General features: G+C 31.7%; 1 protein-coding gene across 1 annotated transcript in view; it reads left to right on the forward strand.

Moving 5' to 3' along the window:
• LOC148279631 (putative NADPH-dependent quinone oxidoreductase VAT1L) overlaps positions 1-27,401 on the forward strand; it is a 141,605-nt gene that overhangs the window by 82,146 nt on the left and 32,058 nt on the right. The window contains exon 2 of the mRNA XM_088229652.1: positions 21,465-21,594. Within this exon, the coding sequence (XP_088085778.1) occupies positions 21,465-21,594 (130 nt within the window). The remainder of the gene's footprint in view (positions 1-21,464; positions 21,595-27,401) is intronic.

Here is a 27,401-nt window from a genome sequence, read left to right on the forward strand (position 1 = left end):
GTAAAAAATGCAGTATATTGTGCACCATTTGGTGCGGTAAAGGAATGATGACGATGAATAATAAAAAAATAATGTTTATCGGCGCGATTCTAAGAGCCAGTTGCACTACAAAAAGTTAACACAAAATGATGGTTAAATGCATTGATAATATATGTATACACTAGATGCAGCACTATGCACCCGTCTTGTGCTCCATTCAACTTGAGTTCCGGAACTTAACTTGTAGTCAGTAAATGTAAAGCAGCGTAAAAAGGCGCGACATACAGCTTTGAATTGGCATAGGCAGTCACTCTTTTTTACTCTACTACGCGTTTTGCACGACAGTGATTTTTTTTCCTGCACGATCAGGAAACCGGGCATAAAGCTGACCCACAAGTTCCCAATACAGAAGACAAAGTTGAGTTAAAATCGGGTTGTGGTCTTGTGGCTAGTGTCTCGGACTCACGGACCAAAGGTCCGTGCTTCGAATCCCACTCTACCCCAACTCGATTCCATTTTCTAATTGTGAGTTATTTACAACTCGTTGAAAATGGCCCTCAAAATGAAATATTTGGGTAAATCATAAGAACGCAAATATTTATTTTTTTACAAAAAAACAAAAAAAGAAAAAAAAAGTATTTATAGAATGTATAACAATATAGTTTATCAATATTCAACACAGATATTCAGGAAAAAATGTTTGTTATTAATCACATATTTCACTTGCATCCAAATGTCTTCTGCGTCGCTTTCCCAGGTTGACATCCTACGGGATTTTATTTTTTTATCATTAGCGCAAAGCACTTCTCCGTTTTTTTTATCCAGTGGATTCTGTCTCTCCTGTTGACACGACAACGCTCATTTTTAAGAACATAATTTCAATCTATCGTTCTATGGAGCATAATCTCTATTTAATTATACCTCAGTGATTAAAATATTTATTCACACTGGGTAACAATTAACTTGCAACTTGAATTTCTCTTATTGTGTGTTTCAAAACATCTATTTACTTTGCAATAATATTTTGAGTTTGTCCAAATCTTTGTAGGCAAGAACTGGATTCAACTCCCTGGGAAGCTGTTAACATTAACATATTACAACAGAGATGAAGAACGGCTTAGAGAAGGTGATTTAGTTTAACTTCACAAACATCAACAACAAAGAATTGAAGGAATGCAGAATGGTAAATGTTACACAGTGTGTAAAAGAGGCACTTAAACCAGCCGATGACAGGTCATAAGCCCTGTAGGTGCCTAGACTTCTATATTACCTTATCTAAAATGTTCTTCATCTCTTTTGTAATCTGTTAATATTTACTTTGCAACCTTTACTGTGAAAAGGCATAACTACAGCGTGTTAATGTTTGTAATTTTTTTTTATTTAATTTTTCATTTCATTTCATTTTTTTGCACCACAACAGGCCAGGAGGCCCAATTACAGTGGTGAATTACATTACAGAACAACCAGGCTTGAGAAAAATCACATTTTAATTTTTGTGTTCTCACCGGGAATCGAACCCGGAACCTTCCGTGCGTGAGTCAAGCGTCTTGACCACTACACCACGGAGGCCGCCATTATTGTAACTCTGTCAAGCCCACTGGACGTTTAATGTCTTAAAATTCACTATGAAATATTTTTTCACTCGCAAAATTACGCAATTTTTTCCACGTGGCTTGCTGTAGTCGATGCGAGGTATTTTTATTTATGTTGCGAGTCCTTTTTTCAATGCACGTAATGGCGTAAGAATACTCTTTGAGACTGTGCATAAATATAATAGTCTCGTTATAATCCTTAGCTACCTGGAAATGTCCTGACAGCGGTCCCGAGGAACCCCGCATTCTCATCCCTTGGGTGCAGAATGCACACGACCGTGAAATTGGTTCAGCTCTTTATTCCGAAAGTGGTGGCATTTCTTATTGTACCTGCGCATAAATGTTCTCTAGAACATTCCATACTCCGATTACGGCCATTTTTTATTTGAAGTGTGATATTTGTGGTTTAGTTTCGGTGACATGTCCCACAAACAAAGATAGGTTTGTGCGCACGCATATCGTCACAAATTTGACAAATTGTAATAAATAAATACTGCATAGCCGTAAATGGTTTTCAAATACATACATATATGTATATAATTTAAAGAATACATATTTTTTATTTTATAAAAAATATCTCCAATACAGACATGAACATGTAGCTATAAAATCATGACTTATTATAATTTTAAAACTTCGTGTTAGTAATATATATAATATTACTATTTTGTATTGATTTTATTTTTATCTTAGTATGCAAATTTTATTGCACATTGTTTAGAGCGTTAACTATTAATATTATATTGAGAAAAAAGAAAAGAAGGATTATTTATTTATCACTTTCTCTTCCCAACATTGAACAATGTACGCACTCTCCCTTACAGCAATTTAAATGTTCAAAAAATTATCTTAAAAATAATGCTTCACAAAAATCACACTTTTCCTTCTTTCCAATTGTTCCAAGAAGCTTAACTTTCAGATATAAGACAAATATATTGTTTTCAATGTTTGAAATATATATTTAAGAACCAAAATGTATTTACAAGTAATTCAAATAGATCAAGTCAAAGAAGGAATCGTGCGTTAGAAATACTACAATTAATGATGACTGAACTAACTAGACTAGACGAGACATAAAATGACTAGACAATATTAAATTTCTAATGTTACCCTAACGGGTTTTTTGAAATTGTAAATAAATAAAAAAAAAAACGAGACTAGCACAGAGACATGCATATTTTATAGGCCCAAAAATGTTTTATTCATTTTTTACTGATAATATTTCATTGATCCTAATCTTTGAAAATTTTCCTTCTTTTTAAAAACACCCACTATCCTGGATTCAAACTAAATATATGAACTCTTTTTTTCTATGATATATTTTGTTGCCCTTTAATAAAAAGGAATATTTTTATGTTTTTTATATTTTTTATTTCCTAATAACTGTAAAATAAAAAAGTACCTTGTAATCTTTTACATAATATTTTCTTTTCTCTCTCTTATATTACACAAAAATATTATACCTGTCTATTTATTATAGGAGCAAAAATTCGTAAACATTTCTTGTATACCCACGAACAGGCCATGCCTTTGTAGGATTTTTTGTTTACTATTTTTACTGTTAATATGTATTTCATTGCTATGTAATTATCCTTTATTTCTTTTAATACCTATTCTGTTTTACCTCTTATGTATATTGTTTTTAAAAAAAACTAAAAATAATAATAATAAATTTAAAAATGAACGCCCACGATATCATCTTATTACAAATATAATTAAGTTGCACATATTAAGTTTTAATCAAACCTAACATGATGCTTGGTCTGTCACCGCCCACACAATGATTCTTTTACATTTGGCCATCTATTAGTAACGCCAAATATAAAAAGTGTTGGGTTGCATTATCAATAAATTTACGGTTTTTACAAATAACAATTATTTTCGATCTTAAAACAACGTTCAATGGCAATCTTATCAAATGGCATATTACTCATGCCATCATCGACGCACGTCTCCATAAAAATAATCTTAATGCCTTGCCGAATGCACCCATATAACGCAGTGTGTCATTACCTATTCCATTGGTTGCATTATCAATAAATTTACGGTTTTTACAAATAACAATTATTTTCGATATTAAAATAACGCTCAATGGCAATCTTAGCAAATGCCATATTACTCATGCCATCGACGCACGTCTCCATAAAGATAATCTTAATGTCTTGCCGAATGCACCCACATAACGCAGTGTGTCATTACCTATTACATTATTAACATGACTAAAATGCAGCGTCAGCCCTCTCGGGCTACAAATGTACGAATGCGGCCAATCGCTCATATAATTGGCTGTAAAATGAGTAAGACCATTCTCCCCTTTGCATGTTTTGTGACAGTTAAGTAATCGCGTTTCACCCCTTGAAATAATAACCCGACCTAAATCCCTCGGTATAAAAAGCTTTATGCAGTATAGGTTTTTTCGCGAATTTTTGCCCTGGAAAACGCTATTGTATTGAATCTATTAGAAAAGACACACGACAAGGCCCTAATGGATCTCGCTTGCATTTGCGTGTAAATTCATAATTTTTAAAATATTTCTTTTAAATGTTTTAAGAGCTCTGTCAAACTGCATGCCATGCCTTTGTACGTTCATTCGTATCTATTGAGATTATATTTATTGGCAACAATTTCACTCTGATTCTATCCAATTTTTATTCGCACTCATTTCGGCTACATACGAACGAAAACTCTGTCAATTGTAATTTGTGCTAAGCACAACGCTCATTTTACCTTTAAATGAGAAGTAATAACCGCTATCCTTTAGCAGCAGGCTTATTAAGGCAATTTCGTTTCGTAAGTTCGTTCGTTCGTCATATATTCACCTCATTCTAACGCAATCAAAACCATATTAACCATAAGTGTTTAATAATCTCATGCCAAAGTATTTTATAAGTGAAATTATATTAAATAGAAATGTACATAAATATAGGACAAGAAATAGAAATAGGATAAGACTACCACTTAAGAAAAAAACAAAATCACAAAATAGCTTAATGTATAAAGGGTTAAAACTGTATGATGAGATGCCTGAAAGTATGAAGAATGAAAGAAAACTTACGGATTTAAAAAAAAATGTTATGTTTATTGTAATAATGTAGTTATGTAAGAAATATTTAATAAGTATTTGTTATAATTGTAAATATATTAGTTAATATACAATGTAATATTAACTAACTTAAGTAAATAAATAAAATAAAAATAAAATATTTCGCTCTCGTTCCCTGTCATGCGATACGAATGAATTTACGAAACGAATTAGGTACAGCATAAGGCCATAGTTCATATCAGAAAGCATCGAACATCTGATCTAAGAACAGAGAAATATTACGCATTCGAAGATACTGGAGTGAATAGTTTTACTTTTCACAATCTATTCACGTGATTAGCAGTGATTTTATTCCGTTTTTTTTTTAAATATATGTTATCATTTAAATCGATTTTTGGTACCATGGCTAGTGTTGCGGACTCCCGGATCAGAGATTCGTGGTTCAAACCTCACTATACCCCAACATGTGTCCCATTGTCTAACAGTAAGTAGAAAATATTAGCCGTTCTCAATTTAATAAACTGCCCAATGAACTAAAAAACGAAAAGTCGAACAGTTAATCTAAAAGTGTAGCAATGAATAAATACCACTTAAATCTTTTTGATAGTGATAGTTTTTAATATAATTTATATAAATAGTTTACAATACTATGTTTTATGTTTCTAATATTAATTATTGTCACGAATTTTTTTTCTTTTTATTTACCGTCTCAAATGACTTTTTTTATATAACTCCAAGGCCCCGATTCAATGGGAAATTAACATTTATCTACAAAGTAAAATTAAGTTTTCTGTATGAAAAGCAGAATACGCATACAATTTTTTCTTCTAAACATGTTCAATTATTGGTTACCGACGAAGATACGTTACATGTTCATGCAAATATACTCATTTTCGTACACAAATATAGTTTTTTCTTTATAGATAGTCGAAGAAAACAATTGCCATTGTAATCGGGGCCCTGCGAGTATAATATCTATCTATTCACGTATAAAATGTTTTATGGATAAAATAATGCACTTATTTGTTTATAAATTTGTATAAACCACTTATTTTTTTTAATTACACTTCGACCGGTTTCGAGGTTACTACCTCATCGTCAGGAATTTAACGAGGTAGAAACCTCGAAACCGGTCGAAGTGTAATTAAAAACAATTAAGTGGTTTATACAAATTTATAAACAAATAAGTGTAAAATGTCATACCACAAAGTGAAAAATGTTTTTGATATCAATAAGATAAAATAATGGTCTAAAAATTAAAATATTTAGGTAAATTATAAGAACGCTAATACTATTTTTTTTAATTGGTGCTTACTTAAATATTTTTTTTAAATATCAGAAATTTAACAAAATGTTTATAAATGTCTCAACGCAATGCTAATTTTTGTCTGTTCAGTATTGCAAAAATGGCAACGATTTTTCGTATCGAAACGAATTATTCGTGCTTTTGTCCAGAAAACTGGTCGATATACGAGTATTAATTATTTTATATTATAATCATGGATATATTATTTGAATAGTAATTTTCAGCGCTAACATTTTGAACATAGCGAACCTCAATATTCTCGGATGCATAGACAATTTGATTGTGTTTAAAGATGCTATTTATTTGAACAATCCCTTATACAAAAAATGGTTTTTGTATCAGTTTACTCGAACCGCTTCAATAAACAAAACCCACCCTTGATAAGTTTCTATTTCCTATACATACTTTGTTTCGAGTATTTATTCAATACGAACTATTTGCTGTGACTTTACTCCGCCTACAAACATTTTGTAAAGACATACACACAAACACGCACAGGACATTTAATGGTTTGTTGGGATTTTGAATTATTTTGTTGCATGTGTTTGGATATTAGTGTGTAGTGTGTATTGGACCTTTTTCAATTTTTTTTAATACGGAGGTCTTGCTGTATGTAATTACGTTTCTTTGTGTTTGGGGAGATTCGATCAAATTGAAGAAAAATCGGCGTATTGAAAAATAATCATGTTAAAATATGAAATAAGATAAATTATTTTTACTAACTTTCATACCTATATAATAAAATAGCCCCCATTTACATTATGTTTTTATTTGATAATGAAGTTTAGTGTTGAATGATATTAAAATAAATAAAAAATAAACTCGTTTTTAAAAATAGGAGTTAAATTATAAAAGTGTTGTAGCTACTGAGCGCATGGACCGTTGAAATTATTCTAGAAACCATTTACAAAACTTAAGTATTTTATGGTTGATAACATTGACATATTAAAGCAAGATTACTATTCGTATTGCAGCTACAAATCGCACGGACGAGGGGAATTCTAGCAACTTCAAATTATATCAATAAATTTACAAAAAATAAACACTGAGCAGAGTACATATTTTGTCAAGTGTTCATGCTAAAAAGTAAACAATAAAAAAATAATAAATAAAGCACTGTTTTAAGATTATGGTTAACAAAATAAAGAAAGACATCCGAAGGGAAGCTTTTGTAATTAGGTATTAGAGTCACTGCCGGACACGTAGCTAACAGGCGTCTCGCTGATTCCTGGAAGATGTTAGATCCACATATGTGCACCGAGGGCATTTTACAGTTGTGCAAGATTCACAATTTTTCAGGTAAAATATAACAAGATCTATTCCTTCAAATGCACTCGTCATGTCACTTCATTGTTAATATATTATTGTATAACATGTTTAATGGCCACTCAACTTCTTCTATATCATACTGAAAACTTAGACTTGTTGTTTATATTTTAAAAACAAATAGACTGATAATGAACTTATTGAAATTTAGCGTTGTTTTGCATTCTTGGAAGCCATTTTACGGGCATATTTCAAATTCTCATCTCCCGCGAGGGGCCGCGGCCGACGAGCGCCTGTCTGCTGTCCGCTGTCTGCAAGGCTTCTCCGTGATGTTCATTCTGCTTTGTTATTTTCCCGTCAGCCGATCCAGTTCAGTTGACGTCGCATGAGTGCACACACCGTAGCTCGAGAGGTTCATCTCCTAGGTTGGATAGGTAAAACCCCCTTCACAGAACGTAGAACTGACGTTTGACCTCCGAGTTGACAGTAAAGCTGACGTGCCTCTGACAAGACCCGAGGCATCATTAAATATTATATTATCCTTTGATGTAAATATTAAATAACTTTAATATTGATGAATATTACAAACGAGATAATAGGCATTTTTGAAAAAGGAACGTTTTATCTAAATTATTTCTATCGTCGGAGGCCCTATTGTCTACAATAAAATTACAGTGAGACGTTTTCAAATAGTCAATTTTTTTTTTCAACAATTTGCTTACGCCGCGGCTTATAACTGCTTCGGGATTTAACGCCAATAAAATCAGGGATAGTAATATAAAACTTCTAAGACGAAAAGTTGTTAAGGTTGTGTTGAAAATGCGTTGACCTTTTTTACAAATCAATCATTTTATTATTTTGTGTATAAAGCGCGTGCGGTGTCTATGATAAGACTAATTTTGTGTCGCTACATCGCTATGTTAACGACAAATAATAATGTTTTAATTTTTTTAAATTGGTATAAGGTAGGCGTGGGTACGAGTATGTTATGTATTATTTTTAAAAAAATTAAAGAAAAAATGAAATATTAGCGTTCTTATAATTTACCCAAATATTTCAACTTTAGTGGCCATTTTTCAACGCGTTGTAAATAACTCACTATTAGAAAATGGAAATCAAGCTGGGGTAGAGTGGGGTTCGAACCTCGGATGTCTGATCTATGAGTCCGCAACACTAGCCACGGGACGACAACCCGATTCGATTATATATGGATACTTAAATCAAATAATTTATACTTTAATTACAGATTCGTCCTTCTAGTCATTATTATTAAAGCGTCGAAAAGCGTTAAATTTTTGTTTGTAATATAAAAAAAAACTAATGTAATATTTGCGTATCATTTGTTAAAGTCAAAAACATTCTAACTGTTGTGTAGATTTGATTATTCACTTGTATCACAAAAGTGCTATTATCTCAGTTTCACTTTTCTATGGCTGGCTGCTTTCTGCATAACTACGTTCAATTATAGTCCTTAAAATATAGCTTGTTTAGAACTTTCATTAGTGATGGGAAATTACTGATCACTGATCAAATCGATTTTATCAATTATTTCATGCAATCATGAAACTCTGTTTCCGAAAACTGATATAAAAAACGCAAAAACAAGCCTACTGTAGTGTGTTTAACACAATTATTTACCAAAAAAATGAGACATTTATACTTTTTTCAAGAACAACTTCAAATTAATGATTTTTTTATTCGATTAATTTACATTTATCAATTCGTCCCATCTCTAATGTTTTTGCAAAATGATGTAACCTTGTAAGAACGTCGTTAATAATTAGGTTTATTTAAGTTTTAAAGCTGATTTTATGTATTAATGTTGATTTATGTTTCAAGCATTGTATTAAAAAAATAATTTAACACTCTACATACAAATGATTTTTCGTGTGTCAATATAAATAACTCCTTTGACGTTACTACAAAGTTATGTCGTCATCTTTTCTGACAAGTGTCATTCTAATCATGTTACATTTTAAGGACTATAGTGCTAAATATTGAATAGGAGCCTATAAGTAACTTCCTGAGTGATATTTACATAATCGACCCTCAGCGCCCCACAGGACTCTGCACGCGCCAGGATATGTTAACGATATTAAATGCAAGTGACTTTAAATGAAATGAACGATACGTGTTAGCTTAGCGCCCATCGGAGCAATTAACATACGTACTGCTATCAGTTCACTCAACATATTGGTTTCTGCAGTATTTTTTATTTTTTATTCGCACATAAAATACAACTACGGTATGGATGTGCAGAGAAGTTAAAACTCCTCTAACTTATACTCTTACATAGATGTCTTCTTCTTGTTGCTCTTTTGACTGTCCGCTTTTGACATAACCAGACTTGAAATTTTGGTTTATCTAACGTTGTTCTTTCTCGTCATATCCGTATTTTTTTACATTTTTTTTCATTAAGTAAAAGTAAGTAGAAAGCTAAGTAAAGCTGAGACTTTTTTTTTTCATAGTCTTTATTCAATAAAATACTCACGTTATTACAATATTAATACATTATAAAGAAAACAAAGTATTAAAACATATTTTGTCCCGAAAAACTATTAAATAATAAAATAAATAAAAGAACTTTGTTTTAACCACTATTTTTTTTCCACCGACCGGTTTCAAAGCAAACAAGCTTCTTGTTTACTCTGAAACCGGGAAAAATAGTGGTTGAAAACAAAGTTGTTTTATTCATTTTATTATAATGAATAACCACAAAGTCAGTGCTTCAAATATAAACTTTATATTAATAATAGTTTGTCATCGGGTGCTCAGACATGAGTTTGAATTAATAATCAAATAAAAGAGTTCAGACATAATACTGTATACGTATAAAATAATGAATATATATTATTTTGTTTTTGGTGCTTTGAAAAATATTATTAAGAAGACAGAAAAGAAAAAAACTCAACAAAACCAGATAAAAATGGTTTTTAACTATTTTTTTTAAAGTAAGAAAATAGAGTAAAATAATACAAGTAAAATAAAAGAATAGCCATTTACTTGAATATATTTTTAATATAGGAAAAAAATATATGCACATTTATAAAAAGTGTGTGCTCATGTATGTAATCAAAACAAGATAAAAAATAAAACAAAGTAAATCAAAAATTTCAATTCATATCTACAGAAAAAATAATAAGAAAATTAAAAGTTCCTATTAAAGTTAAGATCTAAAAAATGTGAGTAAAATAAAACTACAGATGATTTAACAATGTTTTGAATATGTCCAAATGCCAATGACATATATCCTTCCTTATTAAAATCCTTATTAAAATGAAAATAATCGAATACCTTCGATTACTTAATTAGTTCGCATGAAAATCCGAATGCAGTAATTCATTCGAATGAATGAATTGATTATTTGAAATATCTGTTTGGCATCCTGGATGCCAAACGGGTATTTCAACATCTCCCAGGATGCCAACGACGTTAACTTTTCTTCGAATTCTGTGGCCCTCCATGGATGTTGGATACTTTTTTTTTGAGTGACCATAGGGCACAATAACCAAATCTATTCACGGAATACCGGAAATAATTGATTCATCAGATTATTTAAATTATTCAATCATTAATCATTCGATTAGTAAATTCATTCGATTATTTTTATCTCTACTTCAAACTATGCTTTGTTAAGTTAAAGGATCACATTTTAATAGTTTTTATCCTACTCTCTTTTACACTCAGTCGAAATTAAGGGCTTCTGTAATGGGTAAGGCAAGGCATGAAGAAAACCTAACCTTACATAACAATGGCGTGCGTAAAATATAACCATTGAATCGTCACACGTTGGGGCAAAATGACTTGAAAATCGGAAAAAACTCACTGGTAAAATTTTCGGTTTACTTGGATAGAAACGAATACTTTTAAAGAAATAACATTATTATGTTTTCATGGTGTTACTTAAAATTAATGTTACACAGAATAAAAAAATACAATTATGATAAAGAAAATATGTCAAATAATTTATATATATACATAACTACTTAAACTAAAAATCTCCATCTTAGAACAGGCTGAGCCATGTAAGATGGAGACTATTCTAAACAGAAAACACTCCGTTTTCATTTTCTATTCACTAGTTTTATATAGATTCCCTATTGTTAAATATGTTTACTTATATTATGCAATAAATTTATAAAATAAAAATAAAATAAAATAAATTATTAGTGCAGTGATCTTCTCGATATTTTTCTCAATAGATTTCTAAATTTTGTAAGCTTGTGAAATATTTCGTTCAAAAAAAATCTTCAAAACACGCCAGCGATCTTCTAAGAAATGAGAAACATGTAGTTAATTGCATTCATAACTCAAAACAGCCAAATTAAGACTTACGACAGTGTACTTCCAGGGGTGCAATAACATTTTACAATCGTATCTCTTATTTTTATTTTTTTTGTTTCCGATTCTCGTCTAAGAGCTGCCCCTATGTGCGCCAGTCTATTTTCATAATTAGAACAAGTTTGGAGTTATCGGGATTGGCGTATCAGCGATACTGTAATTATCGGGGGAGGGGTGGCGAGACGTCTCGGCGTCACGGCGCCCCACGCGGCGGCGGCGTCTCCCTAACCCCTTTACTATTTACTGCTGTTTCAGTGACAAGCCTCAATCAGATTCAATGGACGCGAAATAAAATGTGGAAATTTTCACTAAACAATATTAGCTAATAGCATATTTTTAGCTAACAATTATCAATCATTATAGGGGCTTGAACTGTCCGTATGCTCTATAGCTGCAAGACATGTTATATTTAACGTGCAGCGCCCCTGAGGTGATTTTACGTAATGGGCTACATAAATCATTCAAAAAATAAATAGCACATATTTATGCTATGTTTGTTAATCTGTATTTATTTATTACAACAGAAATTGAGAATATTTTAGAAAAGGAAATAGGTCATTAGCGGTCACTTTACACACCGTTAACATTCACCATTTTGCCTATGTTTGAACATCATTATTTCTTAAACGAGGAAGTTCAGTACCACGGGATATTGGATATAAAAATGTTTTCTTACACGCGGAAAAAATATAACATAAAATGTACAGCGAAGTTTCTCTGAAATGTATGAAAAAATATTTTTACAAAAATAAATTACTTCAAATGAAGTCACAAGTTCTTCTAAATCAACTAATTAAATGTTGTGATAGATTTCTGGTTTCCGGGAAGCTAACATACCAATTAGGACAATTCACCAAAGAGAACTTGTAATATCACGCGAGGAGTAATTAAAAAATTACAAAACCTTGAAAAATCTTAGCGATGATATTACGATACATAAAAACGTATTTTTTTGATAAATTTGATAGTCTAACAGATAAAAATATATAAAAAATACGCTGAACTTCCTCTTTCTTCATTAAATTATGTGGTTTGTTTTACTTTTTTAAGTTTAAGTTTAAAATCATGTGCAAATTTACCCGGAATCCATTAACGTGTTGGTTAGGTTGGTTCAGCGCCCTTGAGGTGATTTTCACAAAAATGGCGCTATATTAATTATCCAAACATTATTATTATTAAGTACGAAAAAGCAATTAAAAATATTGTATTTTATTCACCCTTCGACAGACTGTTCATCATATCACGCACATTTCTAAGAAAAGTATATATGCTACTTTATGGTTTATGCATGTTTGTATCTTTAGGACAATACTAAATTATGCAGGTATCTAAAATGAGCATGAACTGAAGTTTTTTTTTTATTTTCTTGTACTTACATAAAAGAGAAGGAAAAAAAATGGAAGAAGTTTAAAAATTAAAATCAAGGTAAAAAAGTTATTTAAAAGTTTGTAGTTAGTATTTACAAGTGTCTGGCAATAAAAACCAAAAAACCAACCAAACCACACGTGGACTATACGAAATCGTTTTGTCCCAGGCCTCGTGTAAACACCAATTCGTAGGAAAAAAATTGTTCCGAGATATCGCCACTGAGATAGACGGCCAGGCTATCTCCGCGGAACAATGATTACCCCTACCCGCACGCGGCCGCATAGTCCTCGTGTGACCACGCATGGTCATGACCTTGTGACAACAGCGATTTGCTCGACGTGAAAGTATCGCTCCCGCACATTTTTTTCTGCTGAATGCAGAAATGTCTGCAGATTTTTATATATTTTTTATTTTTTTTACTTCATTCTTTTAACAATTCCAATACATCTTGGGATAAAATAAATCATATTTTTCGTGAACTCGCTCGTAATAAACGCCGTAGTGTTTTCATTTTCGCAGCGCTCATGTGTGAACTGCGGCCAAATTTTCGCATTGTCCCAGCGTTCTGTCCCGCGCGGTCGAGGCTGTTCACGGAGCTGGGACAATATTGTCATGTCTATTGTAATGTAAACGGCCCTTATACACAGAAAATCTTTGTCGTAATTCGCTACCCTCTTATAGAGACGCCCTTTATATATAAAACAACAGCGTTCCAAATTTTTTTTGGTTTAACAAACTAGTAACGGATGGTTTCGGTTTGCGCTTCCAATTTTCGACCCATGTATAGACGGGGTTAACGTTCAAGGCGCACGGAAAAATGCGATAATCCGTTTTGACGATGCCCAGTTGAGTTTCGATAAACATTGGCGCCTCGATATTCAATGATATAATATATTCGTAAATATTTACCAGTTAATTTTTATTTAAACTCCGGACAGCGTTACAACAAACTACATTATTCCTTCCGTGCCCCTTCAAACGTAGACCCCAACTTTACCCACGGCCCGTTGTATTGCTGTAAACTGTATGTGACTTCGTGATTAATAGTCGTATTATGATTATTGTCCGTATGGGCGGCTCTATAAGCGGGTGGCGTATTATTACTCTGAGGAAAATCTGATACTGCAGGATATTATCATAATACCCTAAAATTTCATACATTTTCGAGAAACTTCGCCGTACAACAAACTAAATGCTCTAATCGCACGTAAGAAAACATTTTTCATGTCCAACTTCCCGTAGCGCTGAACTATCTCATTGTAGCATTCACGGGAGAAGATACAAATATGTGTTTTTAGTACGTAACTTCAAAATTAACATTTTCGAAAATTGTGAAAACTACTGGCATCTATTGTTGAAGGAAGCAAGTTCATCTCATTAAAAAATATCTAAATATTAATCCTGTCGAGAAAAAGTTGAAAATTTATTTTAAAAGATTTAGACATTATCTAAATATTGTCAGTAAAAAAATGTGTGACTCCTTATGATGTGTGATTCTGAGTACTCGAAACCTGTCATATTACTATAAAACTCGTGTGGCGTAAAAATACAGCACATTTGTTCAAAAAAAAAATAACTCGAAAATTACACTTTGTGGGAAAAAGTATTTAAAGTTTAGCACTGTTCACACAGACGACCTCAATTTTCATCAAAAAATACTTTAGGGCAATTACAAAAGCAGGGATAGGTAGTGTTATTATTGAACTATTAAAATACTGTAGAAAATGGCACATCTTTTAATAGCAAGACATTTAAAAAAAAAAAAAAATTAAAGTTCGTAGATATTTCACTTTTCAGTAAAACAAGTAATCAAATAATTTAGATACAGATTGAGTAATTGTATTTATTTTATTTATAAATTTATTGCAAAAAAATAATATACATACTTAAAAACAGGGAATCTATATAAAATCAATTAATGTAAAATGAAATCCATCTAACATGGCACAGCCTGTTCTAAGATGGAGATTTTTTATCTTTAGAGCGTAAGTAGTCCTATACTAATAAAACAATAACATAAAAAAGAAAAACTAAAACTACTTTATTACAAATGCCTAGCTAATCAAATGTAAGAAATTAAAAATCATTATTATACAAATATAATGTTTATATATGTGCCAGGAATACATGTTACTTAAACATAAATAATGTAGTATAATAAATAATATGTGTACCGATTATATAAAGTACTACGTTTATTGATTTACATATATTTTTCAAAAAAATCTCTCGCTACACTATTTATATGTGCAGTTATTTTTATTTTAAAATTTGTTTTACGTTTTGAGTCTTTTATATTTGGCAATAAATCATAAAATATTTTTGGAGCAATTACATTGTACTGCTTTTTACCAAAGGCGGTTGATACAAATGGGACAATACAGTTAATTTGTGTTGTCGAACGAGTGTTTATATTCTGTTGGGTTCTTTTGACCTCACTTAATTTATCATAAAATTTAATTGCAGTTTATAATAAAATCGTCTTGTAAGCAGGAGAAACATTTAGATTCTTTGCAATGTTAACCGAAGAAGCGATTATTATTGTTATTGAGTTATTTCAGTTTATTCGTTGCTAATTCTTTTCGATTGATAGACACTACACTTGACGGAAAGGTTTTCTCTTAACTAATCCGTTAACCTCTCCAATATTTCAAATTTCTTCTGGGGATTGTTTTTTCCGCTAGTACAAGAAGTGTCACGTTGCTTTTATAAACATGTCTGCTAACATAATGTATTCATTCCGGACTGAGATCATATTAGGGACGAGGAAATAAAGGAAATGTTCCCGCTTGTTTATGAATTCATAACAGAAACATGTAGTGTACTATATTTATACAAGAACAAATTTAATACAGCCCCTAAACTGCTCCACCACATTTCCTTAGGATGTAGCCGGAACGATTGGATCATCTTGAAAATATATTCTGAGTGAAAGCTTTTTCGGCAGCGTAATGTAACCGGTAAACATGTTTTCGCTAAAGCCTATCGTGAAGATGATTATTCGGTTATATTTATTTTATCTAGAATGTGTATTTGCGTCGTAACTTCGTTACGTTTTTATTATTTTGTTGGCATACAAATTCCGTACCCCTTATAGCAGGGGCGAACCGTGTATACAAGCGATTATGCGCAGCTTACCATTATATTTGACTTACTATAATAATGTTTTATTGTAACTTTATTTACCGAAAAACAAATAAATAATTAACATGTATTTTAAACCATTTCAACCGTTTGTATTTTTATCTTAACATAAATATGAATTTTAATAAAAAGCGCCAGCGCCTGCGGTGAGCCAAGAAACCAACCGATTATTCCAGCCTTTTTTTTCATACAAATAAGTATACTATATTTTGAATGTATTAACCCCAGTGCGGGTTTTTTCTCCTAAATTAAACTTGTAGATTACACAAATTATTTAAAGATTCTTGATTTGGAAAACAGTATTTCAATCATTGTTTTTTAAAGACTATTTTTCTTTGAGATGGTACTTTTGACATAAGACCATAATTATTTTCATGCGTCATATTGCAGGACATATAGCGCTCCACGCGGCCGTTTTTAGCACTATTAATAACTAGAACAATTCGGCCAGTTGACATTTCAATTGAATACCTAATTTCGACTGAATTCATAGTGGTATTTTTTTATTTATTTTTTAATGAATTATATATTAAAGTTATGGATAATATATCTTTATCACGAAGTTAAATCGTTTGAGTTGATTTCATGGATGAGAGTTGTTGTATCACACAGAACCACAGAAAAATATCAATTTATATTATATATTACTTACATTATATTATGTACCTCCTATTTAGGTACAAATATATGATATTTTTTTATAGCTTACCTGTAAATAAAATCACTATTCGCCACTGCCTTATAGACTATTAAAAAAAATGTTTTTATATTGTCTTGTTTACATAATTGGTGCATTTTATCAATTTTATTTTAATTATTTATTAAAAGAAAACAATAACCTTTTTAACCAAATCGTGTGGTATCGTAAGAATACACCTTTTGGCAGTAAAATAAATATAAATTGAACGAAAAAAATGGACGACTTACCTTAAATAGTCGAAATAACAACGGAATGAACTAGGTGCTCTAACGAATGTCGATCTGTCAAAATTTGAATGCTGTTTAAGGTAGGATTACGGATTGTAACCTAGCGGAAAAAAATAGACGCCATCGAGAAGGTTTTTAGCAATTAGAAATTATTATTTCGTTTTTTATCGGATAAATAAAATCGCAAAGTTAGTGTTTGTTTGAACATACATACGGTCTTAAAGGGTTAACAAGTCCATCTAGATTCGACGGTTGGACGGCAATAATCAGGTTATAAGCGAGCATTATATACGTCTGCGATACCTTTAGTTCATCTAGAAGGGATGATGCTAGAAATAAGAGAAAATGTTAGCGATGAAATAGACTTAACTTATAGACAGACAATAAAAGCCAATAAGTGTTGAGCTAGGGTTTCCTAGGACAGCGGTGCCCGTATCTTTACGGCCGTAGTGAACGGTGATGCGGTGGACAGCCGTCGTAACGGTGACTAGAGAGTTGTTTCCTAGGAAAACGGTGTTGATAACACCGTTTAAAAATAAAACCACTCTCTAGCAAACTCTACGACGGCTGTCCACCGCACCACCGTTCACTACGGCCGTAAAGATACGGGCACTGCTGTCCTAGGAAACCCTAGCTTAAGGCGGGAATATACTTATCCTTAGGTTTTTCCTTGGTTTTTCGCACGTAGCGACAATGTAAAAGACGCTTATTCAGAGCTCACTGCACATCCATGGAGAGAAACGTCGCAAATGTCCAAAATTAAAGTGACGTATCCTCAACTCTTCAAGCTGTTCATATATTATACTGTAGTGCAATGGTATTTTTTAATTTTTAATTTGTTTATTTTTCCATACATATATTATTTACATACATCTTAAAATTAAGCTAACATAAATGGAAAAAAATGCCCACAAAGACTTCAGCGTCTGAGTGTGGGCCATTCCTTTTTTAATTATTAATAAGTTTATAGCTTATAAATATGGTATGACATGACCATGAAAAGAAAAACTAAATTAACATATGCTGTTATTATGAAAACAGGATTCATTTGCAGTATTCATTTTTTTTTATTTTTAAAAGGTGTCTATCTGTTCCTTCCATGCTAATCCAAGACCTCGAACCTACTTCAAACTGTACCAGAGATTTAACGTTTTGTAATTCCTTAGTTAGAAGATTGAAGGATCCTTGGACCAACATGTAAGAAGTGCCTCTGTGCGAACTTAGTTCTGCATCCTGGAACTGACAGTACACTATCGGATCTATTGCTAATACGATTTAAATTATTACTAATACATACATACATCTGGAAGATAATGTTCTTTCTTTCGAATTTCTCCTGAAATTCAGGATCCGCGGGTTTCAGACGAGAGTCGGAAAAAAAGGAGCATTTTGATTACTGTAAGGTCTTAGATTTATTCAATATTGAATAATTTATACGTCTGTCTGTTCGTTTATATCTATTTTTTGTTCGTCGAGTATTTCCCATTCCATTTCTTCGGCTGCGGAATATTAAAAAAGAAGTTAAAACGTTTTCTTATGTTTAGGAAAAGAAAAACAAATGTTTTGAAATAGATGAAAGGGGGACCAGAGGGGCGATGCATTCCTGCGGTTAACTGGCTACCTATGTGTTGAAACACTAACTGATGAAATACACACCACCAGTTAAAAATAGCATGTTTATCAACGCTCTAATCACAAATTTCGTACAGACATTGATAGCTTCCTAGCAACAAAGAGATATGGCGCTATTGTTCGATCTTTACTCATTGACATAATACATAGAAATGCCCCATAGAGTATAATATTTTTAAAAGCAGTGACACGAAAACGTACCCATAGTTACCAAGTTAGTTTATTTTTATCTAACAGGGTTGCGATTACAAACGCTATCTTAATCGGTACATATCGAGACGATATAAACTAATATCGATATTAATGTAAGAAAATGTGTATATTTGTATGAACATTCAGAGTACCTCCGTCGGTAACCTGTTATTAAACATATAATATTTTTTTTTTATTAGAATACGGGCCCTGATCCCTTAGGGGATAAAAAATCTCCGATGAAAACTCTTCCCTTTCTAAAGTCCTCCCAAAAAATTCAATGTGTGCCTTACTTATAAACCTGGTATAAAGTTATGCCTAGGCGGAGGCGATATGATTGGCTGGGCCATATACTGCGGATGCCTCCTGAGTGCCTTAACCACGCTTGCCTACTTTACAAGGCATCAGGTTCTCGACGTCCTGGACGTCCGCAGCTGACTGTTCGTCGGTTGCTTATGTCAGAACTACGGGACGAGAACATGACTTGGGAGGACGCAAAGAAGCTGGCAGCCGATAGAGATGCATGGAGGCTCTTTGTGGATACCATATGCTCCAACTAGGGAGCGGATATGGAATTATGGTGATGTTTTATTATCACATTGGCTCGGAGATCAAATAATAAAAAAATGCAAAATAAGGCAAAAGAATATGTAAGTGTTTATTTTTGTGGAAAAACGTAAAAATAGCTGGTTTAATAATTAAATTATGCTTACTAACTCTTAACGGGTTCAGTTGGCAGTGAACCTGTTAAATTTTCAATTACTTTAACTGAATCTGTAACGCTGATTTTAGAGATGTGATTAACCATTTATTTCACGTGTTAAAACACTATTTAATGTATAAATTAATGTTTATTATCTCAATCTCAATCTTACAACCTAAGTGTGCTTATATAAAGTTCAATAAAGCTGTAGGATTCTACTGATCATTGGCTTTGCCGAAATTCACCAAAACTTGATAGAAGTGCACCGACCTTTATAGACCAGTAAAACAATGCATAAAAGTTGAAAGTGCCTACTTGGATGTGAATAAAAAAAACAGTTTTTCATCTCAACCGTCGTGATTTTCTCGTGTGGCAACAAATTCAGCATGGACGGGAATTCAAAATGGTCGCTTTATTGCCAAAGTTGCACCGACGTTTTTGAGTCGTTCGACGCCGAAGTGGGTGGCGTTTCGTGCATAATAGAGACTGAAATAAATTACTTTTATGCGCCGGGTACACAAATGCTCCAACTTTACTTAGCCATATTGTTTGGCGTTTAACGGAAGCAGGATGGCTGGCTACGGGGAAAGTGAAAATTTAACGAGCTAGCCCACTTTAACTGCTTTATAATACGGAGTATTTCGCTATCCACGCCATGCATTCCCGATGCATGGCGAGAAATCGATTTTCAGATAAATAGTTATCGCGAGCCATGTAATATTTCAATTCATTTTTGATAGCGATTCACTTTAAAATAAAAATGTGCTGTCAATTTTTCAATTAGTAAATAAATAAAAACAAAATAATTTTCTCACTATTAATTACTGATAAATAACAGATTCAAAACGACGAATGTTAAATAAAAGTGCAAGTGACGCGACGTGAACGAGAAAATAGATGTACTCTATGCATAGAATTAAGAATAGTCCAGAAACCGCATCAAAAAGAAGGCGACTAAACTACTCATAAATTAATAGGTTTACGTTTTGACCCATTAGTTTCATTGTAGACGTCCCTCATTACTCAACTCCTGATTTGAATTCAGCTATGCCGTGTTGTGTCCTTTTAAAGTGTAGAAATACTGCTAGGATCTTAATGAAACAGGATGCAATTACATTTCATGTGTAATGAGCAAATGAATGTGTATGTAACAAATACATTACTTAAAAATTGAATTATTTTTCCATCTGTCAGATTGTCGAAGAAACTCAATGAACATTTCGTTAGTGTTGCCAGGGTAGTAAATTTTTTTACCCTACTTTGCTCATCTAATGAGAGAATTGATGAAAATTGAACCTCGGATTAAACAACGCCGTGGTGGACATTTGACCGACATTATCTTTAAAACATAAAATATTATTTAACAGGATATAAAAACACCCGTTTTATGTCAAATAAAAACACGTAAATAGTTTTATACATCATTTAACGTTTAATCATCAATCAAAGTGTCGTCGTATTAAAAAAAAATCCCCGAATTAACCACTCTCTAGGGGGTAGAGAAGATTCAGAACACCACCACTGATTTCTCCGTGAAAACTACGGGGTGAGTTGACATTAACTCGCCGTTCGCGCATTTAATGAATTTTTTACCATGCTTAATATACGTTATATTTGAATTTGTGTATGTACAACAATTATGTTGATGTATTTATATCCGATTGTAAAAATATTGATCAAAAACATTTATCTTGAAACACAATATTTTGTTATTTCTGAATGATCACCTTTATTTTTAAAGTCATATTAAAATTTGAAAATGTTCTTTATTGAAAATCAAAATCCGCGTGATTAAGACGTCCCGGTTGTAATGACAGATTTGATCCTCATTTACCACATCTTTCACCCAGTTATCATTTTCTATTCTTCATTGTCGTCATTAAATGTTTTGTATCCTCGTTACGTGTCTTCGAATTGAGGCTTGGCTCCCTTGATTGGTGTTTAACTAAGTGTTTGTTTCTTTGTTTCCAGCGGATTGAACTTCCAAGACCTGATGGTGCGCCAGGGAGCCATCGACTCCCCTCCCAAGACGCCCTTCATCCTGGGCTTCGAGTGCGCTGGGGAGGTCGAGCAGGTCGGAGAGGGTGTTGACAATTTCAAGGTCGGTGTTCTTTTGTCTCTGAAAATCCATAGAACTAAAATATGGACTGTCTATTTACCTACCTACTTATAAGTTTATGCGCTGAAACTATTTTTACCTAAGTTAGGCAGTCGAGTCATAAAGTTAGATAAAACTTTAAGACATAGACTACATTTTATTAGAGAATTTGCTTATGTTTTGAATACTCCGAGTAAAGAAGTTATAAGAGAATTGGTAATAAGATTAAAATAGCATTCTGCACATATTTTCTGAAAAACAAAAAGTTGAATTCTAAACAACTCATTCTAGGACAGTAATATAAGCTTTATACTCAAAGCACTAACTTTGCGCTTATTTTTTTATATAATTAAAATAAAAATATACACCGGCCGGTGTCGGAGCGACTACGTGCTTATCTAGGTATTCATTCATTTAAAATTAAGCTGCAGTTTAAATATATTTATGAAATTATTATGGCTTATTACAGCCTACTGTGCCTGCGTTAGGGCACAGTGATAAATCAAAGGGAAAAAATTGGTAAATTAAATGGAATAATTACAATATAGAACATTAAACACAACAACCCAAAAAATAGCATTGAATACATTGTAATTTGAAAAAACTATTTTTTTAAATAAACTTATTCGCACATAGAGGAAGTCATTTACTAATTATTGGATCTTATTTTCTTTAGCTAAAGTTTTATAGTTTGGGAGACATGTCAATTTTTATAATTTATTGAGATTTTTAAAAAATTTGACTTTCAAGCATTCATTATTTTAGTTTTTTTTTTTATTATTTGTTAGTAGTCAAAAACATTTGTGATTAAATTTCGTCGAAATTTCCCTCAAACTAAAGTTAAAAAATAAAATATTACGCTTTAAAAAAAAACTGTACTATCAAATTCAGCCTAAAATAATAAAAAAACTGCGGTGTTTCAATAATTTATTCTACTCTAAGTTAGTTCTCTAGTTCGTCACCTTTTTTCTCCCAGAAATATGGTTATTCAGACATAGGTAAAATAGTAAATATTACAGTGTGTAAAAGTGGTCACTTAAACCACCCAATAATAATAATAATAATAATTTTTGGATAATTTATATAGCGCTATTTTTGTGAAAATCACCTCAAGGGCGCTGTACAATAAATAAATATCCCAACACATCTTGCAGCTACGGAGCGCATGGACGGTTGGGATTCTAGTTCCTTGTCTCCAATTATGATATATTACAATTATGATATATTACAATTATGATATATATGTGCTAGATAACAGAACGTCTTGCCGCTACAGAGCGCATGGACAATAAGAAGTCTGACCGGTAAAGGTCCTGTAAATGCTTAGATTTCCATATAATATGATCTCTGTCTGTTGTAATATGTTAATTTAATATTAACCCTTTTTTCCCCTTAACAATGAATTATGTCTTGTAAATTAATTGCTATTTGTTGTATCCACACTCAACGTTAATATGTATTAACTTAGTTCATAACATACATCCACAATATATAACTAGACGCTTATGATATAAAATATTACACTTCCGCCTTCCGTTGTATATTTTTCTTGTATTAAGCATGTGGCGCATTCCATAAGGAGCTGAAATTGTTTGAATCTCGTTTAAAAATATCTCTCAACTGTGAAAACATTAAGCAGATAATACAGAAAGAGTTGGGCACAAGAGGGCTTCTTGAGCACAAGCCCATATGGGTTATCTCAGGCTCCATGTGCCGCCGAAGGACCCTTTGACCCACGAACAAGGAATGTGATTGTAATATTTCATTATGGCTTCCTGACCTCCCCCGGGTTCTGGTAAATTAAAGAATGACTTGTTATTCGAATATTTACGACGTTGGTTCCATTAAATTCTTTAGAGATATTGCGTGACATTTTATCGTGAAGAATGAAACTACACAGAGCTTCGAAAACCATTTTTTTCTTCGTACATTCGACTTTTTGGGTTATTTGTAAACACATTTTGCTTAAAATTCTGATTTATTCAAGATTGCGCAGGTACCCAATACCTACCCTTATATTTTATTCCAAAAGTAAAACTGAGATAATAGCTCTTTTGTGAAAAGGGTGAATAATCGAATCTACACAACAGTTCCAATGTTTTGACTTTAATAAATGATTAAAAAAAAATACACAAGTTTTCTTTATAGAACAACCAAGATTGTATTGATTGTATATAGCTAAATACATAGAATTAAGAATAGTCCAGAAACCGCATACGCTCATCAAACAGAAGGCGACTAAACTACTCATAAACGAGTAGGTTTATGTTTTGACCCATTAGTTTCATTGTAGACGTCGCTCAGTACGCAACTCCTGATTTGAATTCAACTATACCGTGTCGTGTCCTTTTAACGTGTAGAAATACTGCTAGGATCTAAAAGAAACGGGATGCAATCACATTTCATGTGTAATTAGCAAATGAATGTGTATGTAACAAATGCATTACTTAAAAATTGAACTATTTTTCTATCTGTCAGATTGTCGAAGAAACACAATGAACATTTCGTTAGTGTTGCCAGGGTAGTAATTTTTTTTACCCTACTTTGCTCATCTAATGAGAGAACGTCGCTCAGTACGCAACTCCTGATTTGAATTCAACTATGCCGTGTTGTGTCCTTTTAAAGTGTAGAAATACTGCTAGGATCTTAAAGGAACCGGAAGCAATCACATTACATGTATAATTAAAAAAAATAACTGCACGCCATTTAATTGGCAGCAACAAAATGAACGGGAAATAATCAATTGTACAGATTCCGTTTTTCTGACAATTTCGTTTTGACAATCCTTAAAACAGAAAACCACGCAGTACTTTTCCTTTCACAATATTTTCGCTTCGTTGTTTGGCTAACGTAATTTTCTCAAAAGTTTTATCTCGAAATTCTGATGAAAACGGGAAGGTTCTGTAAAACATAGCTTTAATTTGATTATTTTCTTCTCTACACTTCTCGGAAGCGAGTCGTTATAAACTCAATAAAAGAAATGACAAAAAAACATTGGTTGGACCAGAAAGCCAAACAAATTAAATTACAACTTAAATAATGACAAAGTTAAATTTACGGGCTAAGTAAAAAATATTGTTGTTGACGTAAAAGGCGCTACAAAATTTCTTTACACGCTGTGATGTAACATCATGTTACCTCTAGCAAAAGACGAAATATTCTAAAATTCAGACATTGAAAAAAAATCGTAAAAACATACTGTTTTCCTTGTTATAAGTTATATTCTCGTGCTCTTTCTTATAGTCAGATTAATTGTGGTATTGGCATAACTTTCTTTCGTAAAATTATTCTTCGCGTAGTAAGGATAAATATTTTTTGTATTAAAATCCAACATATAAATACAAATTTTACTTTTGAAATCCGATGTGAAAATGTCCATTTGAAGATTACAAAAATACAACTTCGTCATTTATATAAATAAGAGAGATATAAGAAGAAGATAGAGATTAAGTCTTGTATCCTATGTAGACCTGTGTTACACCACAGCCACACAAGAGTTGAAGTATTCTTTAGATTTGAATTGTGCCCACGTAGGAGGACATATACTATATTTTACAAACTAAAAAAAAAAACAAAAAACCTTTTTATTTTAACGTAAAATAGTAAATATAGCAACGGGGTGGGTACCATGTACCACTAACAATTATTGAATTTTGTAGGCATATTTATAATAGTATTCTTTCAGTCAGAGGCCGTGCAGGCCTATCTGTCGCACACGAATAATGCAAAAAGTTATTTTTTTGTATGATTTCTTCCAGTACTGCTTATACGGGGCGAATTGCTATCCAAAAAATCTAACCCTCGTAAGCTAAAACTTCTAAAAAAATAAAAATAATATTCATGTCAACAGATAGTTCTAGGTAAAACAGACTCACTCGAATACGGAAGGCATAACTTCATATAAAAAAGACAATAAATTTTAATATGAAATGGGTATTCGTTTTCAGTGGTAATGAGAAATCCAGCACAGTATTTATCCCTTGTCTTCACGGATATTAAGACTTCAAGTAAACCATGCGTACAAAATGTCGTACGGACATGGTATTTTAACATGTATTCCTGTAGCTTCATGGCTGTTATTCTATTTCAACCATTCCCTTGAGCTTGATTCTTGATATCTTTATCCGTTTCATTTATTTTATTTAACCCTGTCAGACCAGTATTAATTCCTATGGATAGGCACAATATTTTGTATTTTGTACAATCTTTGTTACAATATGGTATTGTAGGATGGGGTGGTGCATATTCCAATATATTAAACCCTCTTAATAGTACAAAGATCAATTATTAAAGTAATTTTAAAGAAACCCTCAACATTCAATACGATTACAATAATTCAATATAACATATTTAAGGTTCATACAGTAGACACTATTTATAAAATAAATTCCATTATACAAATTTATAAAGAAGAAAAAATTAAAGAATTTGAAATGAATAAGTCACTCAGATACCAAAATAATATTAAAATTTGTTAAATTCCACACAAGTCATGGTCAAAATAGCTTTGTCTTCAAAGGTGTAAAAAAATATAATAATCTCCTCAATAAACTAAAAACAATTAAAAATAATATATCAAAAAATAAATTTAAAGGAAATCTAAAAAAAGTTTTTGAACACGTCTAAAAACTGCATTAAATGTTGACTAGTATGAATGTATTATTATTTTATGTTTTTTTATTTATGTATTCTATGTTTTTTTTCTCATATACTCGTATATTCAAAATTATATAAACTCTTATAAATACATAACTACAACACTCCAAGCACAAGAGTTAGTCTCTTTTTTGGAGTGTTACAGTGATAAGATTTACTAGATCTATAAAAGTAGATTTGTCTGGAATTTTTTAGAAAAACATGTATCTTTTATAAAATTTATCAATAAAAAAAAAATTAACAAAAGGAATAGGAAAATATCACGTACTACGAATACCGATAAAAATATGTGAAATGGATTAAAAAAAACAATCGTATTTTTAAAATCAATATAAATATTTTGGATATTTTTTCATATGTAACTTTTAAAATAAAATTGTTAAAAAATATGTCTACAAAAATGCGACATGTTTGGCCTTGACAATTGTGACGTCAAGATTCGTGACGTATTAGGGCCGTGGCCAATGCAATTAAGGTTTTTGTGGTAATTCAAAATTACATATTTAAAAATATTTTTTATGCTACTATTGAGTAGATTTTTTTTTTTACTTTACAGTATTTTATACACCCTTATTACTTTAAAAATGAGATATTTTTCTACTGCAGTAATTAACCCACGATGATTTCAGTTGGAGCCTTTTTTTTATTTTTGTAAAACGAATATAATTGTCATTAATAATTTTTAGAATTGATTTACTATATATTATTCAAACTGTATATAAAATGTGTGTATTAAACATTACGTAAGAAAATTTATTTTTATAACAAAAACCAAAATAGTTTTTTTATTTTACATAAACGGCATATTGAACGGCCTCTAACATATTGAACATAAATATGAAAAAAAATACATATATAAAAACATAACAAAAAATTATAAAATTGCATAACTATAACAATAGTAACAAGTAGGTAAATACACATAAGCAACCAAAAATATAACGAAATAAATACATAAATATGAAAAAAGGAAAAATGTTTTTAATTATAAAGAAAAGTTAAAGAATAATATTGCAAGAGAAAAAAAGAAATCAGACTTGTTTTATAACTATCAAGTCCAGAACCAAATATATCAGCCTTGTCCTCATACTGATTGCCATATCTATGGAGCCTAGGGATAGGCGAGTGCATGTGATAGTTGGTCCTAGAACTTG

This window comes from Micrasema longulum, unplaced genomic scaffold (assembly GCF_059751315.1).
Source record: "Micrasema longulum isolate JH-2025_06_02 unplaced genomic scaffold, ASM5975131v1 h1tg000692l, whole genome shotgun sequence".
NCBI classification, from domain to species: domain Eukaryota; kingdom Metazoa; phylum Arthropoda; class Insecta; order Trichoptera; family Brachycentridae; genus Micrasema; species Micrasema longulum.